This window comes from Podarcis pityusensis (genome assembly GCF_964106645.2).
Source record: "Podarcis pityusensis genome assembly, chromosome: 2".
In the NCBI taxonomy this organism is placed as follows: domain Eukaryota; kingdom Metazoa; phylum Chordata; class Lepidosauria; order Squamata; family Lacertidae; genus Podarcis; species Podarcis pityusensis.
Genome location: NC_138029.1, coordinates 105,800,400 through 105,813,010, shown reverse-complemented (window position 1 = coordinate 105,813,010; position 12,611 = coordinate 105,800,400). Strand labels below are relative to the sequence as shown.

At 44.2% G+C, this 12,611-nt stretch overlaps 1 protein-coding gene across 6 annotated transcripts in view; it reads left to right on the top strand.

The window, feature by feature from the left end:
* PXK (PX domain containing serine/threonine kinase like) overlaps nucleotides 1-12,611 on the top strand; it is a 49,499-nt gene that overhangs the window by 27,224 nt on the left and 9,664 nt on the right. For all 6 annotated transcript variants that reach the window (XM_080995751.1, XM_080995752.1, XM_080995749.1 and 3 more), the window contains exons 7-16: nucleotides 368-442; nucleotides 2,261-2,365; nucleotides 2,744-2,845; nucleotides 5,055-5,216; nucleotides 6,504-6,621; nucleotides 6,749-6,827; nucleotides 7,979-8,027; nucleotides 8,233-8,310; nucleotides 8,551-8,637; nucleotides 9,765-9,834. In XM_080995751.1, the coding sequence (XP_080851877.1) occupies nucleotides 368-442; nucleotides 2,261-2,365; nucleotides 2,744-2,845; nucleotides 5,055-5,216; nucleotides 6,504-6,621; nucleotides 6,749-6,827; nucleotides 7,979-8,027; nucleotides 8,233-8,310; nucleotides 8,551-8,637; nucleotides 9,765-9,834 (925 nt within the window). The remainder of the gene's footprint in view (nucleotides 1-367; nucleotides 443-2,260; nucleotides 2,366-2,743; nucleotides 2,846-5,054; nucleotides 5,217-6,503; nucleotides 6,622-6,748; nucleotides 6,828-7,978; nucleotides 8,028-8,232; nucleotides 8,311-8,550; nucleotides 8,638-9,764; nucleotides 9,835-12,611) is intronic.

Genomic DNA, 12,611 nt, shown 5'->3' with positions numbered 1-12,611 from the left:
TGCTTCGGCGGGAAGGTAAACGGCGTTTCCGTGCGCTGCTCTGCTTTCGCCAGAAGCGGCTTAGTCATGCTGGCCTCATGACCTGGAAAAACTGTCTGTGGACAAATGTCAGCTCCCTTAGCCAGTAAAGCGAGATGAGCGCCGCAACCCCAGAGTCGACGTGACTGGACTTAACTGTCAGGGGTCCTTTACCTTTCTCCCTGCTGGTTAGAGTTCATAGGAGTTGGAAGTCCAATGACATCTGGAGGGCACTGTGTTGGCTGCCATTGTGGTGCTCCAGTTACAGTGTGTGCCTGTTCTTTTAATCAGTGTGTGGTGTTTTGTTTGTTTTTTGTCATTTTGAGTAACGTAGTCATTGTATTTCCAGGCTGACCTTGGCCCTGACAAGTACCTGTCTGACAAAGATCTTCAGTGCGCTGTGAAACTTCTTTCTTCTTGTTCTGTGAGTAGTTTCTTTAATTGTTACTTTTAATCCACATACTTTCCTTGGTCCAACACAAAACTTCACAAAAGTCAGTAGTGCACAGAGGTGACCGTATCCCATCTTGATTTCAAAGCTTGGCCCTTGGGCTACCTATCACCCATGCATCGTTCGTAAACTGGATGGGCGTTTAAAGTGCTTTTCATTAGCTGTGAATCTCCCTGTCACAGCCGGCTAGGAGTTTATTTTGAGCGTTCTCTTTTTGTTAAGTAAATAAAAGAAATACATTTTATTGCAGGTTTTGTTTCTTGCGTTTTGTTTTTTAAATATGTTTTTATTACAATATTTTCTTGGATAACAGTAGAACAGGCTTCCTCCACCTCGGCCCTCCAGATGTTTTGAGACTACAATTCCCATCATCCCTGACCGCTGGTCCTGCTAGCTAAGGATCATGGGAGTTGTAGGCCAAAAACACCTGGAGGGCTGAGGTTGAGGAAGCCTGCAGTAGAACATACAGAGTCCCTGTTTTCAAGTTGTAAACTCTGTCATATTCAGAGAGCGAGACATTTCTGTTATAGGCAATAAGGGGTTGAGGGAAAAGAGAAGTCGGAAGAGAGAGGGGAGGAAGGGGGAGGCAGTAAAAGTTCATTGCTCTCTCCATTTCAGATCCCCAGCAACTGGCAATTCTGCCTTTCAGCAGTTAAGGTGAAACATAGCCATCTTGGCTAGTAGCCATTAAAAAAAGCTGCATTGAAGATGTGTGCATGCTTATTCAAAAGCAAGCCCCACTGTGTTAATGGGGATTTTAACTGTGTGGATTGGGTAAAATGAGGTGTGCAAACATAAGCTCTACAGGAACAAAACAAGTTTATTTGTGAGCTAATTTGTGCAAACAAATGAACTACTGTCATGGTTTTATCCCAAACACCATGTGCAATAGTAACCTTGTACAGTGGTACCTCTGGTTACGTACTTAATTCATTCTGGAGTTCCGTTCTTAACCTGAAACTGTTCTTAACCTGAAGCACCACTTTAGCTAATAGGGCCTCCTGCTGCTACCGCGCCGCTGGAGCACGATTTCTGTTCTCATCCTGAAGCAAAGTTCTTAACCTGAAGCACTATTTCTGGGTTAGCGGAGTCTAACCTGAAGCGTATGTAACCTGAAGTGTATGTAACCCGAGGTACCACTGTATGCCCTTCTCTTTTATCACTTTAGGCGTTAGGTGCTTATTTACAACGCAATAGAAGCTCCTGAGAGTGTCGTTTGGTTTATCCCTGTAAGCAAACACATTTCAGAGTTGCCACAAAAAACCTGATTGTCATGTTCAAAATTTAAACAAAAGTAAAGGTCTCTGCTGGGAAACGCTAATCCTTTAAATGTGAGCAGTTGGCCGTGCACAAATTTCTCTAGAACACACAGCAGTGTTTTTGCCAGGACATCTCTCACTCTTTTGAGCAGGCTTTGGTGTTTGCTGCATACTGGGGGAAAACCTGATCATGCAACAATCTTCTTGACTTACCATGTGCAGAATGTGCCTGGAACTTAGTCATGTGAAAGAGTGAGTCGTGTTTGGTACAATGAACGTTCAACAAAATCAGGGGTGTTTTATCAAGCAACAGACTTGCTGAGTAAAGCCCCGTTCGGATTGTCATCTTAATCATCCCTTCCCCTAACTTGGTGCCTTCCAGATGTTCTTAACCATGAGGTTGAAAGGACTCCATATTCCCCATCACTGGTTTAGATCACTGTGAAGGCTGTACTTGCACATTGAACTTGGTGGGACTTAGGATCAGAATGTTAGAAAACTTAAATGTGTTCTCTCCCTTTTTAAAAAACAGCATCCCTATATTTACAAAGTCACTTTTGCAATGGCCAATGAATCTTCTGCACTGGTAATAAGACCCTTCAGCGAAAAAGGAACACTCAAAGACCTGATATATAAGGTAGGGTTAAGTATGCTCTCAAGGCGTAATGTTTTCAAGGTACATAAGTAACGTGGACTTGATGCTATTTGCAGAGTGTATTTTTTAGGTCTGCAACATTGAATAAATCTAAAGAACCATTTTGTTTGCATGCTATATTCCTAATAATTGGACAGCAGATTTTTACAACATAATATGGTGTATATATTCTTTTTAACAAAGTTCTTGTAAGCACCAAGCTAAGAGGCATTTTTGGCATTTTCAACTTTTCTTTCTCACACACAAGGTAGGTGGGGTGTTCCTCTTCTAAGATGTTGCCTGCTATAAGACCTGCATCTAATGTGATAACTTCTGTGATGTTTGGGATTAAAAACAAAATTGCTGTTACGATTATTACAGGCGAAGCCAAAAGATCCATTTCTGAAGAAGTACTGCAACCCGAAGAAAATTCAGGGTCTTGAACTTCAGCAAATTAAAATGTTTGGCAGACAAATTCTAGAGGTACAGGATTTTTTTTTTTTTGATTGTCTAAAATAGATTTGCTGTTAAGGCAGACAGTCCACTTGAAGTTCTAAACAGTAACAAAAAGTGTATCTGAAACCCAGTTCAGCTGTGAATGTTTTTCCATGTGTGCTAGAAATGCCACATTGGAATGCAAAATCCCAATGAATTTTCCAGAGGAAAATGGGTGAGGTATGACTGTATGCATGCAGGTAGAGAAGACTCTAGCCTTGCTTGCATTTTGTTCCTGTAAAATGTTCCTGAGGTGCACGTGCAAAGCACACCTTACCTGGGAAAGGGACCTACTTTTTGCCATGTGGAAGCCAATCTGTTTTGAAAGAAGCAGTCCCTCAATACATGCCTAAGATCAACGGCTTTCGACTGTTTTGAGTCCAGGTCTTCCTTAACCAACTACATTCTTTTTGCAGCACCCCTGTGGGGCTCATTCAGGAGCCCAATTATGTCACCCCTTGCCTACAGAGCTGGCAGCCTCTCACCCTTTTTCAAACACCCTCCCTTGTGAGGTGTTCCCTCAGCCTCCTCTCCTTGGGAGTCCTCCGGGCAACTGCTGCTATCATCCCTGGTCTGTGATCTGCCCACCCCAAAGAGAGGTGCCTCCTCACACTGCCCCACAGGGGCCTGGGACTTGTCTGTCCATTCCCAATGGCAAGGGTTGGCAGACTGGCTAGCTGCACTCCCTCATCCACTTGCTTGCTTACTCCAAGGCCATCTCAGCTCCTGGCAACCAGCACCCCCTGGCCAGCCCCAGAGGCACCATTCTCCTGGGGAGCTTGTAGCCAGGGCAGCTGCAACAAACAGTTGTGGAAGCCTTGGGGAGGCAGAGATGCAAGAGGGCATCAGAGGAGGGAAGGAAGGAAAGAGGGCCAGAGGGCCAGTGTGGTGTAGTGGTTAAGAGCGGTAGACTCGTAATCTGGGGAACCGGTTTCGCTTCCCCGCTCCTCCACATGCAGCTGCTGGGTGACCTTGGGCTAGTCACACTTCTCTGAAGTCTCTCAGCCCCACTCACCTCACAGAGTGTTTGTTGTGGGGGAGGAAGGGAAAAGAGAATGTTAGCCACTTTGAGACTTCTTCGGGTAGTGATAAAGCTGGATATCAAATCCAAACTCCTCCTCCTCCTCCTTTGACCATCATTCACAGCACACTGATTGGAAACCACTGCCTAAGATCATTGGAAGTGTGCTAGATGCAGTACGTGGCCAAAAATGCAAAATGTGCGGGAATGTTCAGGGTGACAGGAGAGGATATATTGTTTATTCATATCCTTCCTAACTTGCGCTAGCAAGTTCCTTATGTAGCAGAGTTACATTCCCCTTCTCGCACACAGCAGAAAGCTGGTTGCAGGCTCGTTAGAACCTCTTACTATTATGTCATTCAATCTGCCACAGATTGAATTGTACGTTCCTGGTAAGTTCCCTTGAATCCCTCTTAAAAGAATAAAGATGCCACAATCCTATTCTTAGTCAACAAAAAGTAAGTTTACTCACATTCAGGCAGTACACAGTATCAATCCTGAAGGCAGACTTAAAGACTTAAACTTACTAATAGCAACATGTGGATTTACCCCATATGGGGGACAGTCCCTGTGCTGCTGTTGGCTGCAAGCCAACAGAGCAGTCCCAGCTGGAAGCAGCCTAAAGGAGAAAGAGAAAAAAGGGGGGTGGGAACTGCGTGACTTGTCCTTTTGTTACCTGGACAGGTAAGGTCATGCCTACCTCTGGTCACATGCAAGAGGAAGGATGCTCCAGGCCAGGAGGAACAGGATGTTTCAACTGGCTGGACCAAACATTCCCTTGCATGTCCACTCTAGCATTACAGGGAATGTTGTACTTGATTGCTACCCGTGGATCACACCCCACAAAATGCAGGTGTGCACCTTGTGAGTTCGAGGTGGCTTGAGAAGGGAGGGAAGGTATTTAAGCAAATTATTGACAGAATGGGAAGAAACTGAGGTGTGGCATCTGAAAGGGGAGAGGAAGGGCTATTGGATAGTAATAACAGAAGCATCAAAGGCTGTTGGGCAGAGGAAGTGTGAATAGGGCTTGTACCCATCACAGAACGAAAGCCCCCAATTAATGCCCTTTGGGATGTGTGGGAGGGTGTGGGATACATCCTTGGACAGGCGTTTAATAGATCTTGCCAAGGGAATTAATTTCCTCAAACTGAAACATCTGTGTGCTTGGTCTCCCAGGTCTTAAAGTTCTTGCACGAAAAAGGATTTCCGTACGGCCACCTCCATGCTTCCAATGTCATGATGGACGGGGACACATGCAGGTTACTGGATCTGGAGAATTCGCTGCTGGGGCTCCCCTCCTTCTACCGGTCCTACTTCACACAGTTCCGCAAAATTAATGTACGTCGAGGCAAGCATCTTTGTGCGTGGGAATCTGTTATAGATGTCATATGTTGCAATAGTTGTTTTATTTAAAAAGAAAAGCTATTCAGTAATGCTACGAGAGAAGCTTAATAGAAAGATGTTTAAAGGATGTTTGGAAACACAGCAGTGTGTTTTTTTGGTTTTGTTACAAGAACTAGTTAACACTTATCTCTTTTTTTGGAAGAAAGAGGAGGAGAATTGGAGGGTGGCACCAAAAACCAGAAGGGAGAAACCCCTGACTTGTTCTGGTTTTGTTTTCCTAGAGGGAGAGGGAGAACGATAAGCCAACTCTGAAATGCCGAAACCTTGCAGTATGTAGTTGGCTTTTTCAGATAAATATTATATTGCACAATGAATGTACAGTTGCTACTCCTTTGCTACAGTGTCTTTTCACCAAAGAAGGGCATTTGTGAATACCACATACAGTGGTACCTTGGAAGTCGAATGGAATCCGTTCCGGAAATCCGTTTGACTTCCAAATCGTTCGGAAACCAAGGCGCTGCTTCCAATTGGCTGCAGGAAGCTCCTGCAGCCAATCGGAAGTTGTGGAAGTCACGTCGGATGTTCGGGTTCCAGAGAACATTCAGAAACTGGAACAATCACTTCCAGTTTTCGATTGTTTGGGAGCCAAAACATTCATGTCCCAAGGCATTTGAAAACCAAGGTATGACTGTATTGTAGTACTGGTGCTGTAAACATGTGAGTAGAGTACCGATGGATTATCCTGGAGGGGGTGGAGTCTTGTTTTATCACTTGGAAAAGCTCCTCTCTCTATTATAATGTCAAACTTAACATCACTTATCTGATGGGATCTCTGCCATATTGGTAATCCTGAAAATACCTTGTAGAACAAGTTGGATCTTACTGCTTTCAAAAATTGTTACCTAGTTGTTTTGAGTTTGCTCGAGACATGAGCTTGCAATATAAGCAGTCAGCAGAGAGGCTGTTTTGTGTCTGTCCCAAATCACAGTTCCCTAAACTTGCTAATCCTCCTGTGGCTCGATCTTAACCCATGCCTGGTGAGAAGTAAGTCCTGTTGTGTTCAATGGGACAGACTCCCAGGTAAGTGTGTATAGGAGTGTAACCTTAATTCATGTAATTCATGCTTGCCGTTGGCTGTTATTCATTTTGCAGCAAGTACACACAGGAAGAAAACATTTGTTACAAGCACAGGATCGCTGATGCCAATGGAGAGTAGGGTTCACGTGATAATCACATCGATATTTTAAGCAAGCTGTGTCTCCCTCCCATTTCTTTTCGCAGACTTTAGAAAGTGTTGATGTGCATTGCTTTGGTCACTTACTGTACGAAATGACTTATGGGAGACCCCCAGACTCTGTTCCAGTGGACAGCTTCCCTCCTGCACCATCCACATCTGTAGGTGAGTGAACGGCTCAAAGCAACATTTCAGCCTAGTTCAAGCGGAAACTTGGATTGTTTGCCTTTCTTTCGTGAGCTTTCTACATTTCTCACCTTCAACTTAACTTCTGTATTTCTCACCCCTTCAGTAACTGTACTGGAATCCATTATTTCTCCCGAAGCCATGAAGAACGGCATGCCAACAGTCTCCCGGCTCTTACAAATGCCGTAAGTCCCTATTTGTTCACCCTGTACAGGCTAGTCACTCCTACCTGGCTTCGAGTGACTCACTGGGTCATGGAACCACATGTTTGAACATCCGCTGTATATTTTTGAAAGTTGCTTTGTTTGCTGTGCATTTGGTTGCCATCACCACATTTTGTGTGGTAGTTCCTGGGATCACAGAGCCATAGCTGTCAACTGTCCCTTATTTGGCGGGAAAGTCCCTTATCCCAGCGCTGTGTCCCGCTGCTGTCCCTTATTGATGATGTCCCTTAAATTTCCCGGGTTTCAAAGGAAGCAGCTCCTCTCCCTCCCTCCCTGCCGGCCAGAGAGGAGGGAGGCTCCAACTGTGTTGCTTGGCTGCGTTGCTCACCCAATAAGGAGTCTAAGAACGACCGGGGGGTGGAGCTTGCATGCCTTGTGCCGATCAAATCGGCCGCGTTGCCTGGGGACTCGCCTTTGCTCAGCGCTTCCCAGCGGAGAGGTGACGGTGGTTTTCCTTGCTGCATCCCCTTTGCCGGGTTGCTTCTGTGTGAGAACCACCACTTGAGGCTTTGTTTGGCTGCTGGCTGGGTTTTCTGCCTTTGGCTCAGAGGGGCTCAGAAGTTGAACATACCTGTGTTCGGAAAATCCCTTATTTTGGCTGCTGATCCCTTATTTTCGAGGCTGCTGGTCCCTTATTTTCAAATCTGTAAGTTGACAGTTATGCACAGAGCAGGTTTTTGTCTATCTGGATACAGTTGGGCGCCTTTTTGAGTCAGGGTGGTGGACTGAACCTTTTGAAATGGCACTGGTTTGCACCACTATTTTAAAAACTGCACTATTTTTTCATTTCTTAGAATTTCTGAGCAACACTGGGTCGCAGCTAAGTCTGGCTCCTTGGAATTGCAGTCTCATAGTTTAGTCATTGCACAGCAAGCTATTTTTGCAAAGCAGCTCCTTACCTAGTTGTACTAGTTTCTGCTAAGCTGCTGGAGACTTGAGTTGAAAGGAGCTGCTTCACCCATATCTACCTTGCCATATGCAGCTTAATCCAATTAGCTACAGTTCCTATTAGTCCAGGTGCAAAATTAAAAAACAACAACCCAGCAGTTAGGTAGGGTGGTGCTGGCTGGCTGGCTTTTGAATGTGCATTTTCTGTTTGTTTTTTATTTCAGGTTATTCAGTGATGTCCTTTTAACAAATTCAGAAAAAACACAGTTTAAGGTACAGTTGAATTACATTGATGGCAATTTGCTTTGAATAGTATATTTTATCTAGCCGTCCCTTCCCAGCTTTTCAGTCCTTGACACATTGCTAGATCCCCCTCCCCTAAGCCCGACAGACTTTTAGAGAATATCTGCATGAATGTCATGTTATAAATATTAGTCTCTGTCACCAAGCTGTGGACCTTTTTCTTTTCGCTTATCAGATCCCCACTAAGTTAAAAGAAGCATTGAAGATTGCCAAAGAATGCATAGAGAAAAGACTAGTAGAAGAACAGAAACAGGTAAGTTTTGAACCTCTTTCTATTCATGCTGATGGTTTCTCAGACAAATACTGCTTATTATTATTATTATTATTATTATTATTATTATTTTGGGTCAATATTTTTATAATTATTTCATTTTATAGTGTATATAAAGCAGAGAGAACTATTACAACAACATCTAATGGGGAAATGATTTTTGAATTGGTAAACATTTGTAATCTGCTTGCCCCCTAAGTCTTTTTCTCCTTTCGTTAAAAGATTCATCAGCACAGAAGACTGACGAGAGCCCAATCTCATTATGGTTCAGAGGAAGAGAAAAAAAAGAGGAAGATCTTAGCACGAAAAGTAAGCAGCACTGGAATCTAAGATTAATAATAATAGTTCTCTCAGAATGGGAAAATTGTGTATACGCGATCATCCCATTTCAAACTGTATATAACAGGATATAAATGAGAGGACAGCTGTTCATCCCTGTTTAAAAACTTTATTAATAAATATAATGGGAAAATAGTTGTATTTATTAATAACGTTTCAAAACAGGGATGGGTAGCTGCCTAACACATTGTTGTTTATCTCATTTATATCTCTCTCTTCTGCCTAAGAAGATAGTGTCTTGGGATCATTCCATTTCTGTACTTGCAGCAACTCTGTGAGAGAGGCTAGAGCTGGAATAAGAAGTTTTAGCTATACTGAAACCTCCTGGCTAAGGGTATTTCAACCCAGCTGTTCCTGATCCAAGCCTAGCATTTTGTACACTACCTCACAATGCGGCAACTTGTGGTAGATCTGTACCAACTCTGTGTGGGTGGTTGTGGAGTTGGGTCTATGTCAAAAGACTTTGATGTGCATCCTACCCTCAAAAGTTCATAATGTGACTGTCCGGCGGGAGACAAACACAGACTGAAATCTACCCTGCACAAAGGACCACACTACTGGTTCAGTCTACATCCTGTCCACAACTGCGATGGCACATTTCTAAGCCAGATAATCATTGCTTCTCAAGGTAGTTTCTCATGGGAAAAATCTAAACCTGTGAGGGGAAGGTTCCGCTCATTTAAAGGACGTTGTTCTCCTCCGTCAGCACGTTGAGGTAGTCAGAAGAATGGTCCCAGCTAACGCAACGAGAGGGGAAGATTCCAGTTCCAGGTCTCAACACTGCCTTTTGAAACTGTTGTCATGTTTCGACGATAGTAGTGAGCTCCAGTTGCCACTGTGCACTGAAACTGTACCTGCAGTATTCCGAAAGGTGGTAATTGGTGAGGATTTGGGCGCCCTGTGTAAATGCTCTTGGCCCCTGCAGTTAAGATTTGTCCACCAGCGCTGCTGCCTGTCATGCAGTCGCCATGCTAATTCTCACGGGGTTAACGCGTGTGAAATGCGCAGGCCTGTTTGGAACTAGGAAAAAGAGTTGCGAAACGGCAATCACCTTACTACTTGTGAACTGTTGAATCTCTTCCTTTTTGTGCCTGCAGAAGTCTAAACGCTCGTCCTTTGAGAGTGGAGAGGAACAAACGATGAAATACAGCAACTCTAACAATTCAGGTAACTAACTACACCAGGGGTCAGCAAACATTTTCAGCAGGGGGCCGGTCCACTGTCCCTCAGACCTTGTGGGGGGCCGGACTATATTTTGAAAAATAAAAATAAAAAATGAACGAATTCCTATGCCCCACAAATAACCCAGAGATGCATTTTAGAAGACATCTGAAGGTAGTCCTGTTTAGGGAAGCTTTTAATGTTTAACAGACTATTGTATTTTAATATTTTGTTGGAAGCCGCCCAGAGTGGCTGGGGAAACCCAGCCAGATGGGCGGGGTATAAATAATAAATTATTATTGTTATTATTATTATTATTTATTATTAGTCATGTAAAAACACCAGGCAGGCCCCACAAATAACCCCAAGATGCATTTTAAATAAAAGGACATGTTCTACTCATGTAAAAACATGCTGATTCCTGACCGTCCGTGGGCCGGATTTAGAAGGTGATTGGGCCTTAGTTTGCCTACCCATGAACTACACCAAGATAGGAGCCTTGTTGTGACATATGAGGCACTGGAGCAAGATTTTTTCCTGCAGAGTCTAATGAAGTATGTGTACAGTGCTGACAATGCCATTGCTACGAGGTTGTTAGACCTCGAGCTGTGAGCTAGAGGGACTTTCTCTGGGATAGTGACTTGCAGTGCTCAGGATCTCCTTGTTAAGCCATTTTCCATGCGTGCACAAGGATTGGCACACACCTGGGCTGGCACACCCTTGCCCTGGCTGTGGCAGCTCTTTGTGGCAGCAGCTGTTTGCTTAGGGTGATCCCTGACTAATACACTGAGACCAGAAGCTGGAAAGTGCATACCATCTCAATGTGAATTCACCAATATTTCCCTTCTGCTTCTAGCAATTGATTCACCAGGAAGGGGAGGAAAGCTGCCTCCATGAGAAGGGCGATAGGCCCTTGATACACATTCCAAGCTGAGCATTTTAATTTTTTTAAAAGAGAGAGATGTGTTTATTAAGTTTTCAAACACAACAACATCCAAACAAGACTTAAACAATAAAGAACGACTATATAGAGCACAGTATTCCCCTTAGAATAAAATTAATAGAAGGTTCTGCATACTTCTGCAGACCTCGTAATAAAATATATTCCACCAAGGGAGATTTTGGAAGTGTTGCTTATCAGTAAGGTAGCCTCGCCACATAGAGAGACGTGTGTTGCTGCGCAGCACTTAGCAACCCAAATTAGATTGTGCACAGAGGATACATGAAGAAACCCATTGGGGTTTGTTGCTTTAAAACAGGCAAGCCTGAAATTGAGCAATGGGAAGCTGTGGATTTGATCCGAGCAGTGGCTGGGAGGTAGACCGTGCTCCCCAGTGGGCTGTTCTTCAAAATGAAATTGGCCTTGTGTCTTCTTCCCAGTGTGTGGAAAAGAAGCAGGGGTTTGATCAGACAATAGGCCTGTGGAACAAGAGTTAAATACACACAGACACACTCTGATCTGATCTGATCTGATCCATGGCCACTGCTGCCTGCTGCAGTTCTCTCTCTAAAAAACAAACCCAGCACTGGGAGACATTTTGTCCAACTCCCATAAATCCCCTGGTTTGACCCTCAAGGATTTAGTAATTCATTACTTCCCAGAACTTTTTCATGGTGTTCATTCTTGTTCATGACCAGGTGCCGAGAACATCCGCTGACCTGGCAAAAGCCACCTGCAAATCCCCTTGTGTTTAGCTAGGAGTACAGTTGGTAAAGTTTCTCACTGGAATTTTAATTCCCCTCCAGGCAAGTTTGCACTAGTGAGATCAGTGCTCCGAAGGATAGAATTAGTCTCTCTGAAGCAGACAGAGTAGTGAAATTTGTGCAGGGTTTGCCCTTCTCTGCTGCAAACTGCATGGCGTGACCCACCACAGAACACCCTGGCCTTGTTTGCATCCCACCCACTCATATTCTGCCTAGTTCCTCAGCTTAGCTACAGGGCCAAACTGTATCATGTTGAATGCATCTTGGCATTCAATGTGCCTTATTTAAAACAAAAACAAAACAAAATAGCTGCCAGTGCAGGCCTTTGTTTAAAAGTCAGGACTGTGACAGGTGAGGAGAAATTTAATTCTTTTGCTTCCCGACAAGAAAAGACTGCCCCATCCCCACCCCTGCCTGCTATTTTGTTTTGGAAGAAAAACTCTCATTGGTGCTAATAGAAGCTTTCCTCCTGATACTAATAGTAGTTTAAGGAGAGGTGGGATTTTCATATGGACTGTGGCAGAGAATGAAATAGTTAAATTACCCTTCCCCTCCTGCTGTGGTCCTGATCTTGAGTGTCTCCCACTGTATCTGCCTTGCCGCGAGATTACATTTACTCAATCCTATACCAGCTACACTGGCTCCCGGTGGAGTACAGGATCAGGTTTAAGGTGCTGGTTTTAACCTTTAAACAGCCTGGGCCACAACAACACTCTGAAGATCCTGGGCCCCAGGGAGATTAGACTGGCCTCGACCAGAGCCCAGGGCCTTTTCAGCTGTGGCCCCAGCCTGGTGGAACGCTCTCCCACAAGAGACTAGGGCCCTGCAGGATTTGACATCTTTCCGCAGGGCCTGCAAGATGGAGCTGTTCCGCCAGGCCTTTGGCCAGGGTGCAGTCTGACCTATTTTCCTTTGTATAAGAACAAGCATGGAGGAGGCCTCCTAGGCCCTTATATGATCAGTGAAAACAGTTGATCCTGGCAAGTATTAAGTGCTCTCAATCTTAACCTGGTAACTGCCATTTGTCCAGATTTTAATTTATCTGAATTAATTTTAAGATGTATTTTAATGAATTGATG